Source organism: Macaca nemestrina, chromosome 4 (assembly GCF_043159975.1).
Source record: "Macaca nemestrina isolate mMacNem1 chromosome 4, mMacNem.hap1, whole genome shotgun sequence".
In the NCBI taxonomy this organism is placed as follows: domain Eukaryota; kingdom Metazoa; phylum Chordata; class Mammalia; order Primates; family Cercopithecidae; genus Macaca; species Macaca nemestrina.
Window position 1 is genome coordinate 68,286,142 of NC_092128.1, and position 23,743 is coordinate 68,309,884.

Genomic DNA, 23,743 nt, shown 5'->3' on the forward strand with positions numbered 1-23,743 from the left:
TCAAGCTTTTATTGGGTAGCTACAAAAGTTGTAATTAGATTCTTTTTTGTTCCTTTTTGCTTAAGAATTTTATGAGTTGCCTGAATAGGAAAAATTAAATTAACAGTTTTTTTTTTTTTCTTTTAACCTGTTTCTGCTTTTGTGAGAGGTCCTCAATCTCAACCGGGATGCGAATGGGGCATTGTGGGAGACAGGAGAGGAGAATCCTGGGGAGAATACTCAGAGCATTGGCGGTAACCTTTCAATTCCAGCACTGAAGCAACAGACTGAGAGGAGGTGAACCTTTTCCTTCTCCCAGGCACAGACAAGGCGAGGTGAGGCAGAGATGGATTGCAGAACCCCATTCAGCAACCTGTGGGGTGGAGGACACTGCAGGGTGTCTCCAGGCTCTGGGAGGGCTATCTTCTCCTTTCAGAGCACATTTCTGCACAGGTCTTTTAATTCTCAGTGCAGCTCGCTCCCTGGTGGCTTAAATTACGGTAAACGAAATAACGTCCGTTAAAAACCACTTCTGAGGGGGGTGATTGTTGGGGGTTTTGAAAGCACAGAGGTCTTACACAGACCAAAAATATGTGCCTCGTTAAAGATACAGAAAGGCTTGTAAGTGAATCTTCATAACTCTGGGTACGTACATGTATACGCACATATACGCATGCATGTCTCTTTTCTATACCTTAATATAAGTTTTCTGCCCAAAACTTTCCTCGTCCGTGCGTTCCCTACCATGGCACATCTAATCGTCTACCCTATTTGTGGCTGCACAGCTCATTCTGCAGCCGGCTGGGGAGCTGTTGCTTCTGCCAACGCCGTAGTCAGCCAGAGCGCTGAAGAAATGCTGAAGGCCAGCAGGCAACGAAAGAGTAAAGAATACGCTCTCCTCCTGCCCATCTCCTCCACCACCGCCTCCCCAGTCCTCCCAGGTGACTCCCAAACACAGCAGAAAGTTGACTCAGAGATAGGGCAGAGGAACCGCGCGCGGGGGGGCGGGGGTGGGCCGGGGGGGCTGGGCGGCTGAGGCCGGGAGGTGGTAGAGGCGGGTCCCGCAGCCCCGAGAGCCCCCCGCGGCCGCCACGGCAGCTGTCACCTCCTGGCCTCGCCCGACAGCACACCTGAGCCTCCTGGGCAACCCCGAGCCCACAGCTCCCAGCTGCAGCGCTAACTGCCCTCCTCAAGCACAGGTCGCCGCGTCCCCAACTCCCTGTCCTCACCCCGGCCCTCCCGTCGCCTCCTCCGCCCTCTCCCGACTGCAGCGGGGGCAGCGCTTTGGCGCTCCCAAGGACTCCCAGCCACTCTCCCAGCACCGGCAGCGGCGGCGGCGGCGGCCGCTGCTGGATCCCGGCACTGCCTCCCGCAGTCCAGGACACCCCCGACCGGACGATGGGGACCCGCGCCTGAGCATCCCCGGGGCAGGCGCCAGGCGCGAAGGCAGGGGGCGGGAGGAAAGGGGCGGGGGAATTCCTGATTCCCTAGCGGACCCTGGAAGTTGTCCTTAAATAAATATATCGCTGGCCCGCGGTTGAGCAGCCACCTCGTCAGAGCAGCATGTGGACTGGCTCGCCGGGTCCCCTCCGTGCTCTGTGCTGTCGCCGCCACCGCCTGTGTCAGAGCTGCAGCTGTCGGCAGCAGGAGCCCCGCACGGGGCGCGGAGCAGGGACGCGCTGCAGCCGCCTCCCCCTGCGTCCTGCTGGCCACTTCTTCTCGGGAGGTGGCAGTCGCTGTTGCTGCTAAGAAACCCGCCCGCTTTCCACGGCTGGTCGCCTGGTGAGGAGTTGAGACTCTGCGCCTCCGCCCGGACCCACATGGCTTGTTACCTGGTCATCAGTTCGAGACATCTCAGCAATGGGCACTACCGGGGCATTAAAGGAGTCTTCAGGGGACCCCTCTGCAAGAACGGATCTCCCTCTCCGGTAATGTGCGCGCGCACACACGTACACACACAAACGTTCCAACTCAACACAAACGAAAAGATATTGAGAGATAGTATCCTGATACAATGAGTAGGTGGTGGACATGTAAAACGTAAACCTTATCCATAGGTATGGAGATACATCGTGTCCATTTATACGATTTATTGACAGACTGTGACACAGAGAGGGGTGTGTATTTACATGTGTGTGTGTATTTTCAATCCAGTCAGTAGGATCTATAGTGCTACGGATGTAAATATTTACTGAATGCAGTTAACTGCAGGGCTCTGAAGGTAGCTCCTCTGTGCTATGTCAACTTATGCATCTGCTGATTTGGGCAGTGTAGAAAGTTTGGCACGTTATAATGTGCTTTGTGAAGTCATCAGCTGAGATTAGTTTAATAATGCTACTGTTACTTTATGAGAAAAACTCAAAGATTTTGCCTCAAATCACTGGCAAAAGGAAAGGTATAGGTAGTGAAAACTTGATTGTATCTAATGCTCAACTATGCACATTCTTTAAGGGGAAGTAAAAGAATTCTTTATGGAAATCTGAGTTGGATAGTTTATTGTATAATATACAAATATATTAACATGCAATTAGAGTGATTGCTTTTTAACTTAGTAATCTATTCAATTTAGTTACTATTCAGTTTATTCATATTCTTTTTATAAAATAATTTCATCCAGATTATATGAGTTAAACCCATTATTAATTCATTTCTTGGTACATACTATAATGTTTTAAGGCTCCAAATGTGTTTCAAGAAAATATGTGTGAATGTGTATGTGTGTGTGTATATGTGTATATATATATAAATTTTGGATTACTAGTGACTAAGTATGCAAACTTAAAGACCAACTTTTGAGGTTTAATATAAAAAACAGTATTTAAGTCTGTATATCAAGAGGGAAAACTGAAATTGCCCAATTTTAATTTTTGTTTGGTTGATATTTTCCATCATGGCTTAACGCTTCATTAGCATGAATTATTCAAAACTGCAACATATTATAAAAACCTTTGATTATTAATAAATACTATATGTAATTTACATGAGAAATCTAAAATCAGAAAGTACAAGTGCCTAGAGATGTCACTAGGATTCCTCATGACAAATTATTCCTTCACATGCTTTTATGTACTACAAAAAGTGGATTGTTGCAACTATTCCCCCCAACAACTGTATACAGTACTGAGTCAGAACTGTTAGATGGAAAATACTGTTTATATGAGTACTTAACAATTAAACTCACAGGGTTAGCAGGCACTTGCAGAGTTCTAGTCGAATAAAGCCCACATTCAGTCCCTCTAAGTGGCAGGTCTGAATCTTTCCCATTTCTAAAGATTCTCAGAATTGGAGTTCCTGCAGTCTCAGCAAATCACTTTAATGTTTAACAATGCACAGTGCCAGGAGAACCTTTCTTACAGCAAACTTAAATCCTTTACATTCTTCTTTAGGTCCATTTTATCTAGAAAACCTACAGTGTTCCGCCTTTCTCACAGGTATTGTTTTTCAACGCTTTGGTAATCTCTGTGCCTGTCTTTCTCGCCCTCCTTTTGGTTATGGAAAACTAAATTGGATAGTGCATTGTACTGTTTGTGCCTCAAGACTTCTCAGTATAAAGGGAGAATTGCTTCATAATCTTACAAGGTTTAGTTCTTTTCAAGTTGGTTAGACTATGGTGTTCATCTTCCCAAATCTGTAGGGCTTGCAGAGGAATTTCTGTTACACAGTCAAAAAGTGTCCTTTCTCTCCCACTTGGTCAGTCATCTCCCAAGAGCCTGACTGACACTATAGAGACTAGATGTGTGAATGTGGATGGGAGAAGACAGCCCACTGACCACACGGCTGTGCTGGTTGACCAGGGTTCATCAGGTACTCCCCACCCACAGGGCACTATTTTTATTCACTGCTGGGCTGGTTTTTACTAAAGTACAAATTAATTAACTTTGCTATCTAGGATCTACACTTTGACTCACTGGAAGGTTCTCTCCAATATTAATTTACACATTTGGATGTACTTAAATTACATATGCATCATCAAAAAATATCTAAATTAAATGATGTATGTACTTTCTCAACACTATTTGATTTACTTGGTCTTCTTTTACATTTTATTATGGAATTTGCATGGCTTTTTCAATATTTGAATAGTTTTTCATGTGAGCTGGGCACTGTGTGAAAATTTGTGTTTATTCATTCTCTGTCATTGGCAGGTTGTCGAGATGAGTCTTCCAACAAGTTGAGGTCCTCTTCCCATTACATAACACTTAACCTTTCTCCCTAAGTTGAAATGGATCACTACCTTCTGGACCTTAGACCTTTACACATTTGAAAACTTTCCTAATCTAGACAAATGTATGTTTGCCTTCTTTATTAATTAGTTGCAAAGTATGAAACTGTAAACTGTGATTATAGATCTTTTTTTTTTTATTCAGCAATACACATTCCCCAGTTATTTTCAGGTTGACATAACTTTGTTGATTTTTTTCCTTTAGTATAAATGTTAAACTCAGAGATCCATAAAATATATTCATCTATTTTTAAAAAACATAGCTACTCTGACATTATTTTTTTTTTCAAATTTAGTGCCAGGAATGACCTAAAATTGACCTCTACGTCAATGACTTTAATTATTTCCACTCACTGGAACTCAGTTTATTTAGTATAGAGATACTCTTAGTTGACTTAACTAACTTTCACTAAGCTTTCCAATACTTTAACTTTGGTCCTTGCCCTTTTAATCCAAGTGTCTCTCCTATTAATTTTGTTCCACATTTTTCTGTTTTATTAGAACTGTTTACATGTAGAACATGGTCTTAATATTCAATAAAAAAATCATTGGTTAAGACTACTTTCTACCTCTGCTACAGAAAGGAGAAAGCTACAATCCCTTTTCAACATAATAAGGATTTCTTCTTTTGTAGTTCTGATATAAATATACCTGGATATTATGGATAAAACATTTCACTTGCCTATAGACATAATTCTTCAATTATATAGGTAAAGTAGTTGTGTACATTTATGTTCAAATCGCATGTCTGTAAAATCTGAATATATGATATTAAGCTGAAAGTAAAAAAGAATATATTTATTTCAAAGGATTTCATTAGAAAACATGTTGAATCATTACATGGAATTGTTATAATAAATTCTTAATGAGTTATTTGAGAAATAAAGCATTTTACCCCCAAACAGTTTTCACAGATCAGTAAACTGAAAATCCCAGAGTGAAATTCAGCTTCTATCTTCAAAGCGAAAACATGGTAATGTATTTTATCTATTGCATCTCTCCTCTTTTTAGAGACTGTGTGTGAAAAAATAGCATACTGCTCTTTAAACCTAATTAAAATGCGAATAATTGAGTGGAGATAGTTTATACTACTTTAAATCCAGGGATATATTAAAGAAAGTAAAAGAAAAGAAAAATAAGAGGATTTTATGGTGCTTAATGATAAAAGTCTCTATTTTTAGAAATTGTGCATTTTCTAAATTCTACCACAATTTATGATGCTTATCCCCTATTCTATCTAACCTCTAAAATAATATGACTGCATGATGACTTTAAAAATCATTATAAGATAAACATACACACATTATAGATAGATAGATACACATTGCTATCTGTGCTCAAGTCAAATAAGTTATTTATATATTATACAGTCTTCTACCATCAAAGATATTAATGGTAAAACTTTGTTTTAATAATTGGGAGCACTTAGGGGACCCAGCAAGCCAGTCCACATGGTCTGCTCTGAAGAGGTGGCTGCTCAGTTTAATAATTAAATTTAATAACTTAATCAATAATTAAGCTATTCATGAAGAACAGTCTATAGATGAATTCAGTGTTCATGAACTTCTAAGTTCTATCACCACATTTGAATTCAATAAAACAAATATCTTCTATGTAACAAGAAAAATATATTTGACTTGATTTTTAGTTATGTAATCTAAAATAGCATCTCAAGTTTATATTTGAATGTAGTGTGGTTAATAGTGAGACTATAATTTGGGATACCTATTGATTACATGTTAATAATAATGGTAGATATGTATTTTATCTGTGGTACATATTTAGCTTATTATTACTCTTTTGAAGTTTAGATAAGTTTACATTTCTTAAGAAGTGCTTATTCCTGGGAGCACCATAGAGACTAGAAGGATGTGGAATATAAATAAACAAGCATTTTAAATGGACCAAAAATCTACATAATTCCCTTGATAAGTTACAAATGTATATATCTATAAATGAAAGAAGTTCTAGAAGAGATGAACTACCTTGAAGGTGCGTCCATCCAGAGAACTTCTTAAATAAGGAAATGAATGCAGTCAAGCCCTTGTCCTTTTTTTTAAATGCCTATAATATCTGATTGTGTATATTTTCATTATGCTTAATAAATACACATTAAAGACATTCAAAATTGTTCTCAAAGTGATGTACTTTTCAAGTGCCAAATATAATTATGAAGACATGCCCTCCTGTAGAGAAGTCACCTGCATCCTCTTCTTGAATTCATGAATACGTAATACTGCCTTTGATGTTGAAACTTTCAGATGTTTTCAATAAAGACAACTTCGTTACAATTCTTATAATACATGTTCTCTTTATATGTCAAGTATCATATAAAGCAACCTCCTTTCTTCTCATTGCCTTTACAATCATTTCTTCTTTCCCCTAACTGATTTCAAAAACTTTGTAGTTAGCACTTATGCTAGTTGGTACTTTCCAGAACCTAAACAAATTTGTGTTTATTTGACTTCAGAAAGTTTCCATAGTAAGAAGACTCAAATAGGTATTTGAGTGCTATAATTTGTGGCTTATATTAGATTACACTACATTTATTTCATAATTAAAATTTGAGGGCTTATATACCTTGATTAGTTTCTTTTAGATATATGATTAAAATAAACTCTATTTTAGTTTCTGCTCCATAATTTGGAACTAAAATAAAAATGAAACATGTTGGTATCATGGGTAGGCTAAATGTGCATGGCATTTAACATAGAACTTAACTATTTGTGGCTTAAAAGAAAACATTATGTTAGTTGTAACTGTGAAATTTTTCTGTATAACACATAGGCACTAAAATACATATTTTTATGTGTTAGTAATAACAAAGCTTGAAATGCCAGTGGGTTTTAGGCTGTGTTGGAAGCAAAGAGCAAGAAGAATGATATATATTTCAAATAACTATCAAGTGCCTTTCAGCGTGAAGTTGATTTTTTCAAAATACACATTTTCATAATTCGTTGGTATATATGAACATATTTTGTAGAAATAATCTGAATTAAAATTGAAATAAAAATGCTGCTTTGCTTGAAAATGCCTTTGGAATGTAACAAATGTAGTTTTTCATAAAATTTCAAGTAACTCTTATAAAATGACAGCTGAAAAAGCCTTTTGTAGATTGATTTTACAAATCAGGTTTACTTAGAGAATAAGATCTGAAGAGAGAAATTAAATATTTGATATGTTTTCAAGAAAAAGTATAGTTATAGTGATAATAGCGATATACCAATTCCCAAGTTATGTAATCTCTTGATTTGGAAGTACTTACTAAACTTGGAAGGAAATTCTGGAAAAATAAATTGCTTCCTACATTAGACAGCATTTTCAGTTGTAGCTAAGACACTCTAAACTTATTGAAGACAAAAAATAAAAAATAATATATGGTGTTTAAATTGGAGAAGGATTTCTGTTCTTGCGATAGTTTGCTGAGAATGATGGTTTCCAGCTGCATCCATGTCCCTACAAACGACACAAACTCACCCTTTTTTATGGCTGCATAGTATTCCATGGTGTATATGTGCCACATTTTCTTAATCCAGTCTGTCACTGATAAAAGTATATAAAAAAAAAAATTGGAGAAGGACCTGTAATCTCAGCACTTTGGGAGGCAGAGGTGTGAGGATCCCTTGAAGCCAGAGTTTGAAGCCAGGTATTCTAGACCAGCTTGGGCAACAAGCAAGACCCCATTTCTAACCACAACAACAACAAAAATTAGCTGGGCGTGGCAGCTCATGCCTATGGTCCTAGCCACTTGGAAGGCTGAAGAAGGAGGATCGCTTGAGCCTAGGAGCTGAAGGCTGCAGTGAACCATAATGAGGTCACTTCACTCCAGCCCCTAGGCAACAAGGGCAACCTTGTCTCAAAAATAAATAAATAATACAGAAAAGGGGGTTTTGATTTGCTTTTTAAAATATTCGCTAAAGATATTAATTTTCCTGAGATAGCACTCAGATAACATGTATTCGACTAATCTCTTATTTCTTTCAAATTTGATATCTAAATTCTAAACTAATACTTCTGAAGAACTGATAATATATTTTTCTTTTCACAGAAAAGGATAACTATACTGTTGAGTCATTTTCTTTTCTTTTTTGGCTGGGAGGAAGAGACAAATCTGTGACTTAGCAAAGGGATAGGGATTGATGTTGGCCTTAAAAGCAACATGATATACCCATTTCTGCTCATCTCCTGTTCCTAGTCCAGCTCTTATTTTATTTACAATGGCTCTCATTATGTTTACATTTATATTTTGCTGTTTTAATGTATAAAGCTTCTTTCAGATGACTTAGATCTGTTGTGAAAACAAGTTGGGTTGTAAATCAATAATAAAATATTGAATATCCAAAGTAAGGATGTTACTCAGGATTTTGCACTGGACAGCAATGAGAATGATTCATAGAGATTATTCAGTTTGTTCATTTCTAGCAAGTATAATTAGGACTGCCAGTTTTCTTTTTTCTTTGACAATTGGCAATTTCCTTTTGGCAAATTTTATTTCACTTTTGTGTGGGTGTAAGAGGCAGAATATAGCTTATTTTGAAACGGATATTGCCAGTTTTTTCTTTTCTTAAAAAATCTTCTTCCTCTCTATTCTTCTGCCATCAATCCTTATTCATTTCATTCACATAATTATCAAGTTTTTCAATATCTTTTTTTGGTTCACACATAAATGTTGGCATATACTTCTAACTCCAGAGATACTAGCCCTCGCAAATGTTAAGAACTATGCTATTCTGAACGCTGTTTCACCCAACCTTACAAGTTTCTCCCCTGTTCACCATGCACACATAACTTTCATCTCTAGTTCAGAATTTACAGCTTTCCCCATATCTCCATTCAGAACCCACCTACCAGTGTTCTTCCCCTGCCCTTCTTCCCACAGCTATTACTCAGCACTTCACTTGTCCTGTGTACTCCTCAGCACCAGACAAATACAGTCAGCTTCTCCTCTTTCCACTCACATATGTCCCTTCCAGTTCTTTATTTTGCTGTGAATAATTATACTCTCTAACGTCTTCCTTGGCAAGCAAAGGCTATATGCATTTTCTTTTTGTGAATGAAATAAATGCCATATTCTAAACAAAAATGGCCATGGGGCCTCTTTTTTAAATGACAGAGAGGATAGAGGCATGCCTTAAATTAGACTTGTCCTATTCCTTTCCTTCATCTGATATGAAACGAAGAGGCATGGAGGTGGCCATATTAGTTGCATTCACATTATTTAAAAACTTGAATAATATTTTAAGTGTAGGTGCATGATTCAGCCTGCACCTACATTTTCAGCTTTCACTGTTTATTATTCCACATGATTCTACTGTTGTCCGCTTATACTGAAGAGTTCTTGAATATGACATGTTTGCAGACCTTTCTGCCATTGCACAGGCAGTTCCCTCTGCCCCCCAATTTTTTTTATCCTTCATTTGTGGGGCCATATCTTGTATATTCTTATAGTCTTAACTAAGGAGTTTAGTCTTGAGTTTCCTTTCACAGGTCAAGTGCATCTCTTATAGCCTGCCATTACCTCCATCAATTTCCATCACCTTCATTGAAATCCTTGGGGTAAGTCTGCTGTCATCCTTATGTCTGCAAAGCTTCTACTTTATTTTACTCAATAAATATCTGTTTGAATGAACGGATGTGTGAATAAAAATGAATGATGAACAATGTATTATTAGATCCTTCATCATTCAGGACATTGCCACTGATATATTTGACAACAGTGTAGCTGGTATGAGGAATACTGGAAATTTCCATTTAGTCATTGACTTTAATGTTTATCTTATGATTTAAAAGCCACTTAAACTTAATGAATTGCTGTGACTACCTCTTATGCAATGTCATCGCAAGAAGCCTCCAGAAAATTGGGGCTAGCTCTACAGTTTACCTATATATTTATTTGGAAATTAGTGAAATTTAAGGAAATCTTAAGTATATATTTAGGGCTTAAGAACATTAACTTACAAATATTGGGCCGGGTGCAGTGGCTCACGCCTTTAATCCTAGCACTTTGGTAGGCCCAGGTGGGTGAATTGCCTGAGCTCAGGAGTTTGAGATCAACCTGGGCAAGATGGTGAAACCCATCTCTACTAAAAATACAAAAAGTTAGCTGGGCATAGTGGCATGAGCCTGTAATTCCAGCAACTCAGGAGGCTGAGGCCAGAGAATCGCTTGAACCTGGGAGGCAGAGGTTGCAGTGAGCCGAGATCGCGCCACTGCACTCCAGCCTGGACGACAGAGTGAGACTCTGTCTCAGAAAACAAACAAACAAAACTTACAAATACTGTCTTTTATGTGTTCAGTTTCTATGATAAATTATACCTAAATGTATTTCACTCTTTGATTATTACTTTCGGCCACTGATAGGGGGACAATATCACATGAGGATCAAAAGTGAAGGCCCTAGAGTTAAACTGCCTGTTTTCAAATTCTAGTTGCAACATTGACTAGTAATTTTATAACTTCTCTTAACTTCAGTTTTAACTTCTTCACAGTGGGGAACAATGGTTCCTAGTATGGTGTTTTGAGCCTATTGCTTGACATTCATTGAGTGTTCGGTAAACATTAACAATGATTATTACTCAGATTGTGTGTGTTGATATGTATGCATGCATATATACACCTGATGTTGTAGTGGGGGAAAACTTCCAACAAGTTTTATCAAACTCCAATTGGGATAATTTTCCTTGTCTTAGTTAATTTAATGATTTCAATAGAAAATAAATACATTTCAATGGAAATTTAATTAGTATAAATATGTTCCCTTTTGTCCTGGTGGTAGGTCCACAAAGAAGATTTTTCCATAGAGATTTTTTCCCCCAGTTAGAAATTTTTAGAATGCAAACTGTTCTACTGATGGATTAAGTGGTCACTGTTTTCATGGCAATGTTTATCACTTTAAGATCTAACAAGATCATTTGGTCAATTGCTTTAAGTATAATTTAGTGTCTCCTATCAATTCAATTTGCAGAGTGCTTTATTCTATGTAGCATTTCAGAACATCTTTTGCTGAAGGCCACAAGAAACTGAAGACTGGTATATATAAATTGATGTAATTCATACATGAGCTAGTTAAGCCATATTTTTTCATTGGTGGCATATTTAATAGCTTCTGATAAATGAATTACAAGTTAGGAACTTGATCATTTCTTTCCTATTTAGGAATAAGAGGTACATGAGAAGAAGGAAAAATAGCGTCTTTTAATCTTTTTCTTTTTTTTTGAAAGAGAGACAATAATTCCTTGACCAACGACCACTGTAGCCTTTGAGATAGCAACATCCTGGAAAAGCCACAGGGTGATTGTTGCATAATTGTTAAGAATCTCCAATTGCCTGAATTTATCAGTCACATACTTTTCAGCAAGGTTTTGTTAGCACTTGTCCCTTCTCGGACCAGTTAGGATGGGACCACAGTCTGTAAGAGAAGCTTGGTCTTCTTCCAAACAATAAATTTTATCTAAAATATTTAGTCAACTAGGGTGGACATACAGAAAGATAGTGATGCTCTTAGGAGTGAAGAGAAACTGTTTTTTTGGTATGGTCAGTTTCTTAATCCAAATAAACTTTTTATCTGATAAATTAGATAGGTAATTTATTTGCCTTGTTTATAGAGTATAAACATTGGAAAGACCCTTAGCAATCTAGGTTCGCCTACCGATCTATATTTTAAATATATCACTATGGTAGGCAGATTAATGATATCCCCAAATATGTTTATCTTAGAATCCCCAACACTTACAAATCCAATATCTTACATGACAAAAGTGACTTTCCAGTTACGATTGAATTAAAGAGGATGAGATGATTATCCTGGACCACACGGTGGGGTCCAGCATAATCACAAGGGGCATAAGAGGCAGGCATGAATGTCAGAGAGACAGCTTTGAGGATGCTATGCTTCTGGGTGTGAAGTTAGAGGAAGAAGCCACAAGCCAGGGAGTGTAAGTGACTTCTTGAATGTGGAAAGGGCGAGTAAATGGATTCTCCCATAGGGGCTCAAGAAAAATCACAGCCTTACTAGCGTGTTGATTTGTGTCCAGTGGAGCTTCTGACATAGAGGACTATAAGATGATAAATTGATGTTGCATTAAGCCAGTAAGTCTGTTAATTCAACCACACTCAACCTTAACATGGGTGAATATTTCCAATGGTGTGGGAGCTCCCTGCTTATCAAGGTGATTTCTTCTCCTGTGAGATGAATGAATTAATGCCAGTCTCCTATCTCTGCCCAAATGTCCCTTCCTCTTTCTTTCTTTTACTCACTGGACTTCAGTGTGCCTTTTTGAAGCAAGAGTGTAGGGAAACAAGAAAAGCTCTCTGTTCAACATAATATCCCTTTAAATATTCAGAGACAGCTGGTAAATTTCATTGTTAAGACATAAAAAGGACTGAAACATTTGTGAGAACAAAGAACATCCTAAGCAATGTGTATCACTTGCATTATTTCCTTATAAATTGAAATTTATGCAACTCAAAATGCTTTACTACACATTTTAATGTAGTGCAGGTTTGAAATATACTGATGATTCTTATATTCTTGATAAGGTGGTAAACTCAGTACAACACTATCATATATTAAGAAAAAACACTGTTCACATTTTTAAGTATTGCCTACTTTACCCAGATGTTTCCCTTTCATACCATCTACATCCTGTATCCAGAGAGTAAACAGAAAAATTGAATCATTTTAAAGGGATATTTTAAGGCTTTCTCTTTTGGTTTTTTACTCTTCCGCTTGCAGATTTGTGAATTCCTAGGGGAAAAAAAGCATTAGTTTTAAATAAAATGTGATGTATGAATTGAAGTAATAGCTATAATTTCATAAAACAAAAAATTCTATTCTGGACATAGTGGCATATAAATGGAAAGTTATTTTTAACTTTTGTATTCAAGAATAAAATAATATATTAAATTATCACTAATCATATGTGTATAGCTTTTTGATGCCACGAATGTAGACAGAGAACAGTACAGGCCCTGGAAGCTTTATTTTAAAAATTAATATTAAAAGGAATTTTAGTAAATAACACACATATTTGCAGCTCAACTGACAGCAAACTATTGAAATAAAGCCCTCATTTCTTGGTGTTGATAGGTAACTGGACAATGTCTCTGTTGCTTCACTTTTCTGTTTCACTTTGGCCAAAGCAAACTTACTAACCATTTGAAACAAATAAATAACAGAATACTTATTAGGCAAAAATGAATGGATTTATGCTAATAAAACACATATATTATATGAAGGGTGACATCTGTGAAGTATTTCATTATCTTTTCCTTAATATCACATGTCGATATTCAAAGATCTGATTATCATGTAGATTTAGAACTGTTTTGCAAGTGGTTAGGAATGGCCCTTTGTTGAGTTGTCATTATTTGAGAGGACATGTGATTTATGTATGTAATGGCAAGACAGCAATAAATGATTAAAGGAAAGAAACCTGTAGCTTGGACTTCACAAAATGAAATTTATGTGCAAATAATATGTAAACTTTATTACAAAAGTTGTTATACTTCCACAAGCATGCATGAAGATAAAATACAAATTTTTGTCACTATGGAAACGGGGTTATTGCCAAGAAGATTGTAGATAAAGCCCAAACGATGTTGACTTAAATGAATTTAAATAGATTTAAAGAATTGATCATGTATTTTAAACCACATTTAATGTCCTTCTTTCAATATTCATGTGCTACATACTATACATTTAGGAAGTATGTATAATATCCCTGGAAGAATCCTTGGTGACCACCACTGATGATTTGCTTTCCTATCACCATTGAAAGAAGATTTGTGAAATTGTGTTTTAAAGGAAAAGTACTAAAAAACAATAAATCTTCTTTATTTGTTTCTTCCAATAGCAGGTCACTTTACCATGGATTTGTTGTTTTCATTTTTGTATATCACTGTGTTTAAATCTCTATGATCATCAGGATGCATTCCACCCCTGGAGTGATAAAGCAAACCAGTCTTCCACAGGGAATACAGAAGGTGAGAAAGCACAGTTAAAGAGAAATGATAATTGGCCTAAAATATTCATAAAGAGTGGCCTTGGGTGGATTTACATAGTATATAAGCATTTCTAAGTCTGAAGGTCTTAGAAGTAAACCAAATACGTAGTAACTGGAATACAACATGTGATCTCATTGTATGACAACTTTGGGTACATGAAGTTCTAAATTCTTCATTAAGTCACAAATATTAGGTTAGCCCTATGATTTAATTTCTGATCTTGATGAGTGCTGTGTTTGATGAGGCAAGGAAGGAACTGCAAACTCAAAATTTCTTACTCCCCTTTTTGGAAACAACTCACTAATACTTGACCAGTATATTTCAGGTAGTGGTTGTTTTATTTTTAAAGCTATGATATCCTTTGTTCAAAGGAAATTCTAGGAGCCAGCAAAATAGACATAAGCAGAACTACTTTATTTAAAGGTGGGAGAAAGGTCTTGAATGGTGAAAGTTTCTTCCTTTTCCTCTGTATCTGGGCAGAAAAGGTGCTTTTGGCATAAGCCCCGAACACTTTGATTTGAATAACACTTAGATGGACCATGAAACGGAAGCAGCTGCTGTTTCTAAAACATGTTTAAAATTCATACGTCTTACCTGGAGTAATTAAATTAGCTATCTGATACACTGACAATTAATTCCATCTCTAAACGTTGATTATGTATTAGTTTCATTCTGTTTGCAGTGTTTATGAAAAATGTTAAAGTGACTTTGGGAGCTCAGGCCTCAGGAACTCCTGAGTGGCTACATTCAAGAAAGCACAAGAAATTTTCCCCTGAGCTAAGTGCTCAAGGAGGAGGGGAGGACCACTTTAAAGAGTAAAGCAGGAATTAGCAGTATGTATGGCAGAAACCTGGATAAGGAAGAGTCATCTGGAAGAAGCCAAATAGTTCTAGAATTAAAAACAAAAATATTTAAACTGGGGAGTCAAAGTCATTCATTCATTCATTCATTCATTCATTCATTCATTCATTCATTCTGTCAGTCAGTAAATCAATCATATATTCAACAAGTATTTTTTAAGAGTATATTGTCTGTCAGACACTTGCTGGCCATGTAGCAAAACTGAATGATAAATCACATTGTGGGAAGAGAAGATATGTTTCCCATAAACCAAATAATCCTGGGAAATAACGCCACTTTGATAAATGACTGTATTCGGTTGTTCTTGTATTGCTATAAAGAAATACCTGAGACTGGGTTATGTATAAAGAAAACAGACTTAATTGGCTCATGATTCTGCAGGCTTTACAGGTAGCATGGTGCTGGCATCTGCTTGGCTTCTGGGGAGGTTTTAGGAAGCTTACAATCATGGTGGAAGGTAAAGTGGGAGCCCGCATGTCACATGGCCAGAGCAGGAGCAAGAGAAGGGGGTGAGGGAGATGCCACTCTCTTTTAAATGACCAGATCGCCTGAGAACTCATATCATGAAGACAGCACAAAACCATGATGGATCCGCCCCTGTGATCCAATCACCTCTCACCGGGCCCCACTTTCAACATTACAAATTACAATCAACATGAGATTTGGGTGGAGACAAATATCCAAACTGTATGAGTGACCAAACTCCTTTGGGTAAAACAGAAAAAAGAAAAAAGTGAGGTAAGGGGCATCTGAAATGGATGGACTGAGATAGTTACCTCTGTTGTCATGGGTCAGTTGAGTCATGCACAAAGCACTTAGGTCAGAGTTTAGAATTAATTTAGAGCTATACAATTCTAAATTTTTATCTAGAGACTTTTCAATTTTGCTCTTTTGTTTTTAAGGTTTTTTTTTTTCTAATTTTGAAACTTCAGCTACCTCCAAGTGACCAAGGGGATTACAGCAATTGAAGGGCTCCTGTTAATCCTCTTAGTTTGGTTGTGGGGTGCAGCCTATGGGCCAGTACCAAAAGTGTGAGCAGCGAGGGGCTGAGGGAATGTTCTAGATGTAAGACTGAGAGGAAAGAAAGCATTAGAGCACTAGATTGGACCTGGTCTAGTGTGAGGGCCTAAGTACCTCTTTTTCCTTGGGTATCTGTGTGTAAGAGAGGCACAGTTGGCCCCTGTCCATAGTGAAGGTTCTGTTTCTACTCCATGGAGAATTCTCTGTTCCTGGTGGTCAATGGCAGACATTTCAATTTAGATACTGCTAAATGCAAATATACATTGGAGATATCTATTCATCCTACTAAGTATTTATTCTTCAATGTGAATAAAGGATCTGGAAACAATTCTCTTAATACCTCAGGTGTTGGGTCTCTGAAAGAAAAAGCAGGAGATCACTGAAGAGAATAATAATGAGAGCTGAAGATGAGTGTTGCTGTAAGGTTCTGCTTTGATGGGATAGGTTTAGGGCCCTCTAAATTGTGGAGACCACCAAAAGGAAGCTCCTAATAGAGAAATGAGGACTTAAAGGAAAGCGCACTGGGTGGAAGAGCTCTGTGCTGCTCTGTGTGGAAGACCCTGTCACCAAGGTTCCAAGTGAAAATCTCTCAGGGGGATTATGGCTATGACTTGAAGCTGGTGGAATTCAGATAGTAAGTTTTCGCAAACATTTTGGGGTCCTTACTGTATACTGAGTACTGTTATAGGTACTGGTGATAGTGAAGTCAACACAACAGACATGCTGTCTGTGTTAGTGGAGACTAAGGAAGATAGGCAACAAACAGATTTTTATTTCCTAATACCTTATATAAAAATGTATCAGAATTTAAAATTCTTGTGAAGATAAGTAACTGATGCTAAAGAGGGATTATAACAGGGTGACCCTACCTAGTCCTAGAGTTGGGTAAGACTTCCCAGAGTAAATGATGCCTAATCTGAGACATGAAGAATGAGGAGGAGCTATCTGGGACTAGACTTCTGAGTCAGACCCAAGGAATGGCTCTTTGGAGGTTGGCTCAGAGGCAGAGGGGCAACAAGAAAGCAAAGGCTGATAGGTGAGGACCAACCATGCAGGATCCTGTAGGCCATGTAACAAGGAAATAAGAAAATCACCTCAAGTAGATAGACATATGGCCTTTAATCCAACTACAGAACTAAACATGACCATTCCATAGTCCCGACAGAAGCTTTTCTACTTACTTCTTCTCAGTTTTGCCAAATGAGATAGGTAACCATGACTGTTGTTGTTGTTGTTGTTGTTGTTGTTATTGTTTCAAACGAAAATCAGAAATAATTTACAAACAAGAAAATAGGATTTCCAAAGTTGAATCATCATTAATTTAGTTACATGCGCAGTAAATTCAGGATCCGTTCCTGTGTATAGCTCTATAAAGTTAATTTTCAGTTCTTCTCTCCTTATAAGAGTCAACAGACGAGGCGACTCTCCTCATTCCTGAAAAGCATGTATGGCCACTAAAAGATGAGTCCTTTCCAGTGTTGCTTGGTAACAAAGGTTGTATCTTTCTATATTTATTTAAAATTTGAAAATAAAAATTGTGATATGTGTAGGGCTTTGTGGTATAGTTTATGTATGTAAGTTGCCTTCATTCATGCATTTCTGCATGTTGTCCCTCCAATTTTAAGGTGGGAACACGGAAATTTTCCCTTTTCATACTAAGTACAGAGAAGTGCTTATCTGTATTGACTTTAGAGTTGGACTGAGCTGGTTTGACCTTCCATTCTAGCTCTGACCAGCTGTGTGACTACTTTACCATTATGAGGCTCAGGTTGTTCACTTGTGGTGTTACTTGTCTTATAGGGCCTTTGCAGGCAGTGAATGAGCTAATTAATGTTAAAGGCTTAACACAGGGTCTTGCACGTAGTAAGTGTACAATGAAAGGAGCTGATGATTACTTTGATCACAGTTGGCTTGTTCTGTCAAAAGCAGGTTTCCATGACCCCTTAAAATGTTCTCAGTAGTGACGGGGAACTTAACATTTTTGTATCAAATTGTTGACATTGTTGCTCTTCTGGATGGCCCTATCAGACTGCATTATACTGTAGCTGGTTTTTCTTGGGAAAAGAAGTTCAGGCATGAGGGCCAGTTAGCATTATGTTGAGCACAACTGTTGCAAATAGCAGCCCAGTGTTTTCACAACTCTCATAATACAAAAATGTCCAGTGTGCCCTACTTTCCTGGTACTGCTTTTAATTCAAGATAATGATACATTTTTGCAGTGGCTTTTCTATTTCTTGTGGTTTTTTTTTGTGTGTGTGTGTCAGAGCAAATTGAGTTAAATAGACCAGTTGTTTTCATGAACTTGCTGCCATGTGGAAGGACTTTTTTTTTTTTTTAACCACTTTTCTATAAGGCTAGATATTTAATCTAAAACTACTGTCTCTGTGCTGGTAAACATCCAACCTCATTACTGTTTAAATGTCTTACATCTTTGGAAATTCTGATGAATCCCAATTAGTACTCATAAACCCCCACCCCCACCCTGTTCACTTCCTAAGTTAAAATAAGGAAATATTAGTGCAAAAACATGTGTATCAGTGTCTAGTCAGGATGTCAGAAATCAGTCTTAGCTTTTCAAACAGAGGGAATCCAATACCAAGGAATTGTTTACCGATGTGTTAAAAAGCCTGACAGAGAGAAAGGAGTTAGTTGTTATTACCCAGGATTAGTAACTGCAGGAAGTCACTATTGCACCTAGAACTGGAAGGGAAAAGGGGAAAGTGGTGTAAGCAGTATTATGTGGACCTTACAAGCATGTACCCTGGGCTTGCTGCAGCTGCTACTGAAACCACCTGACCTCTGCTTTGCAGGCATCCATGAGCTCACAGTCCTGCTGGTGCTACTGAACTCACTGACTGGTGCTACAGGTGAGCGACTGGTGCCTACAACCACTGGCTCCTGCCATAATGATGCTTATATTATAGAGAGGCAACCACTAGCCTGGTGCTGCTTCTGCCACCACCAAAACTCATGAGTGCTAAGATGCTAAGGCAGTTGGACACAGAAGCAGAAGAAAATTAATCATGGCTTCTTTCCTTCTCCTAACTTCCACTCTCCCACCAGTCCTTTCCTTTGCAAGACCCAACCAGAAACCAGCTGGCAAGGGGATCTGGGATAGGTACTTTACTGGCTTCAAGCCAGCAGTTTATAGGCATGCAGTCCCAGAGTAAAGTAGAAAGAGTGAGAATAGAGTTGAATGCTATCAGACAAATACCCAGCACTGTATTTAGACCATTTAATATAAGATTGCAGAAACTGGCCGGGGGCGGTGGCTCACGCCTGTAATCCCAGCACTTTGGGAGGCCAAGGTGGATGGATCACTTGAGGTCAGGAGTTCGAGATCAGCCTGGCCTGGCCAACATGATGAAACCCCATCTCTATTAAATTATAAAAATTAGCCAGGTGTGGTGGCATGTGCTTGTAATCCCAGCTACTCTGGAGGCTGAGGGACGAGAATAGCTTGAGACCTGTGAGCAGAGGTTGCAGTGAGCCGAGATCACGCCATTGCACTCCAGCATGTGTGACAGAGTGAGACTCCATCTAAAAAAAAAAAAAAAAAGATTGCAGAAACTGAGAGGAAGTGGCATTAACTAATGAAGGAAATTATTTTCTGAATATATATGTATATATATATCTCTTATAAAGAAATCTGAAGAATGGGTACAAATATTTATGTTCAACTCACACCTCATCTATTAGTTTCCTACTGCTACTGTAATGAACTATCACAAATTTAGTGAAAACAATTACATAAATTTATTATTTTGCTATTCTGTGGGTCAGTATCACTAGGCTAAAATCAAGTTATACGTACAGCTGCCCTGCTTTCTAGAGGTATTGTCTCAAAAGAGAATCCATTTTAATGTTTTTTTCCAGCTTCTAGATAGAAGTTTCCCACATTCTTAGGCTCATTGCAACTTATCTCCATTTTCAAGCTAGCAACTTCCTCTCATGCTGCCATCTTTATGATTCTCTGCAGTGGGAAAAACTCTTTGCTTTAAAGAACTCATGATTAGATTGGGTCCACTGGAATAAACCAGGATACTCTTCCCATTTTAAGATCTTTAGTTTTAATCACACCTATAATGTCCCTTTTGACATATAAGACGGCACTCACAGGTTCAGATCATGGACATCTATGAAGAGCATTATTCTGCTTACTATATCTCAGAATTTTAGACTCATATACATCTGTAGTTATTCACTGGCTATCGTTTTCCTTAGAAATCTCAAACACATAATCTTTAAAACAAAATTACTCTTCCAGCAAACATGCTTCCCCCTTGGTTGGGGACACTGTCTTCATCTAGCAGCCAAGGCTTGAAGCTTGAGAATATTTTTCTGTAGTCACTCATTAGATTGGGAAAACTGCTAACTTTCATTCCTAAATATATCTCCAATCTACCCCTGCCCTGCACTTCTCTTACCACTCCTATATCCTGCCAAGGAATGCAGGCATTACCCTGAAAGTACTTCTGATTAATGGTGCCTCGCATTGTGCTGGCTGGTGGAGCAGCTGATGTGCATAAGGTACCCATGTTGTCTGCTCCAATGGAATGTGCAGTCTAGCATGGAAAGTGCACATTAAACAAATAAATATTGGGTAAATGTCCATTTCTGATCTTTCTGCTCATGGCTCCCCAGTTTCATTTTCAAAAATCGGGGTTTTAAAATTTCTGAATATTCTAGAGAGAGGACAACTTGTGTTATTTAAAAGTAATCAAAGTAAGTACTTTTTGTGTATGTGTGTCACTTTTCCCTGATTCTGAGATATAAAGATGGCAAAAAGGACTACTAAATGACATGTCAAGTATGGCAGTTTAATTTTAATAAAATCAAGCTAGAATGGCTTTAGGGATCATCTCCATCAATTGTTGTTTAAACGGGGTTAAGTTGAAGATTTTAGGCCCTCACACTAGACTTAATGAATCCGAATATCCGGAGTGGGGCCTGGGCTATGCATTTTAAACAAGTATTCCATGGATTTTTTGTGCCCATTAACATTATGAAATTATTGAACCAATATTAACTCATGAATAATCCCGGGATTTATAACATTGAGGCCAGAGGATGAGGAAGGTTTTATGGCTGGCTCACTGTCTGTTCTCTCCTTTTTCCATTAGTAACTCCTGTGAATATTCTCTGTGAAGCTTCCCTGGTGACTAAATGTGTCCCTAGTGCCCAGTTCACAATCAGAGTAACATGCAAGAAGCACTCACTGTATGCCAGACATACAGTGTTAAAGTCAGCCTTTCACATGTTGTCATATTTAATCCTTAACACAACCTTAAGCTGGAGACACTGTTATCTTTCATTTTGTAGATAAGATGAAACACTCGAACTTTAACTTTACATTTTACGACATTACATGGCAGAGTGCTGGGGATTCATTCCAGGGCTTTCAAATTACAAAGCTCAAATGTGAAACTACTTCTCTGAAAATTGACTATTATTCTCTCTCTGTGCCACCATGAAAATTTTCACATTCTTTTATTACAGAATAATGTCATTTAGATTGTTGGTTCACATATCTGTTCTCCTTTCTTGGATTCCCCCAGCAACAGGATCAGTGTCTTCTTTATCCAAGTATTTGATAGCCCTAAGGTGCTGCAGGGTCTATGGGTTTAGAAGATACTCAATAAACTGTCCAACTGGTCATTCATTCATTCAATATCGGTTGATTAGAGTGGGTTAAAATGTAAATATTAAGTAAAAGTAAAATTTGGGTATATACATAATCAACAAAATTAAAAGATAAACGTTATATGAAAACGTGTGCAACGTCATTGATCATCAGAGAAATGCAAATCAAAACTACAATGAGATGTCCTCTCACCCCAGCTAAAATGACTTATATCCAAAAGACAGGGAATACAAAATGCTGGTGAGGATGTGGAGAAAAGGGATCCCTTGTACGCTGTTGGTGGGAATGTAAATTAGTACATTCACTAAAAAGAACGGTTTGGAGGTTCCTCAAAAAACTAAAAATTAGAGACATATTCATATCTTCAGCAGTTAATATGTACACGTAATTAACTGATGTTCAGACCCTATTTTTTAGTAAGAAATTAATGGTAAAGCCTTTTTTTTTTTTTTTTTTGAGAGAGGATCTCACTCTGTCACTCAGGAGGGAGTGCAGGGGCATGATCATGGCTCATTGCAGCCTTGACTTCCCAGGACTCAGGTGATCCTTCCATCTGAGCCTCGTGAGTAGCTGGGACTACAGGTGCACCACTATGCCTGGCTAATTTTTTGATTTTTTTGTAGACAAAGGGTTTCACCATATTGCCCAGACTGGTCTCGGACACCTGAGCTCAAGTGATCCGCCAACTTCGGCCTCCCAAAATGCTAGGATTACAGGCGTAAACCACTGTATGTGGCCTAATGGTAAAGACTCTAATTGGCAATTACAAAAAACTATAAAGACACTTTCTGAGAACCCAAAGACATCAAAAGTGTGTAACATTTCAAAAGTGAAGCAAATACTTTTCAACACTTTTATCTCACATAAACTGCAAATAATGATATAATTTGAAAGCTCTTAGTTATCTTTCTTCATAGGAAGAAATAAAAATGAGTATTTTGATTCCCTTATCATTATGTACTTTTACTTATTTTATAATATACTAATTCTGTTCATAGGTATGAATATTAAAAACTATACATCAGGCAATAAGGCACAGTAGTATTATCATCTCATTCTTTTGGGCACATATAGTTAAGCAACCAATTTCTTGTTAGAAACATATAATGGAAACAAAACCCTGTAAAACCGACACAAGTCTATTTTAATCTTAGAATTTGAGTTCTTTAAAATAACAATAAAAAATCCTTCATATGTATATTAAGCCATTTAATTGAAATAGTGGGGTAATTTTCTGATATTCACATTATTATTGAAGAATATAAGTAGGGTTTCCATAATGCATACTAATAGAAGTTAATTAAATGATCAGGGTCTGGTTATCTGAATTGGCATTCAAGCGTTTATTGAAGTGTAGCTCATATTCTTCCCGAGGATATTAAGAGCAGCAGTAGAAGCCTGCTTAAGGACTTACCCTGGGCTTTGTCTTGCTAAGACATATTCTAGAGTATCTTCGGCCTACTGACTCCTTGTTGCAGAGACATTATATATCAGCAGCTTAACTAATTGGACTAACATTCTTGAGGTCACCCAGGGATACTGGTCAGAATTCAAACCATTTTATGTCCTTGTCACAAAGCTGATCATCATAACTGCATTATGGAACGTGTCAGCCAACAGACTATATGCCAAACACAACTTAATTCAACAAACATTTATGGAGTTGCTGATTATTTTCTTATATCATTTATTGTATTTAATATTTGTGTGCTCATTCAGTTTGCAAAATGCTGAAACCCAGAGGCTAAACAAACTACTCAAAGTCTCAGTTAGCGAGTGGAAAATCTGAGATTTGAACACAGATCCTCAAATGTGAAACCTGGGATTCTTTCTGCTATGTGTGAGTAGGTTGCTTTGAAAAAATCCTCAGGTTACTCTTATGACTTCAAGAGACAACTCCACAACACTTTACCTGACTAAAGCAACAAAGAATTAATTGATTGAGAAGACTCAGGGGTAGAAAACGTCTCCAGGCCCTGGCCAAGATGGGAAAGGAAATTGGGAGCTGAGGT

At 37.6% G+C, this 23,743-nt stretch overlaps 1 protein-coding gene across 2 annotated transcripts in view; it reads left to right on the forward strand.

Annotated features, from left to right (window-relative positions):
• The first annotated feature begins 1 nt into the window (after position 1).
• Positions 2 to 23,743, forward strand: part of LOC105475458 (zinc finger protein 804B) — a 598,392-nt gene continuing 574,650 nt past the window's right edge. The window contains exons 1-2 of one of the 2 annotated variants that reach the window (XM_071094784.1): positions 2 to 314; positions 765 to 1,907. In XM_071094784.1, the coding sequence (XP_070950885.1) occupies positions 1,800 to 1,907 (108 nt within the window). In that variant the 5' untranslated portion in view covers positions 2 to 314; positions 765 to 1,799. Of the gene's footprint in view, positions 1,908 to 23,743 lie in introns of both variants that reach the window. The other variant, XR_011622116.1, reaches the window with a different exon arrangement.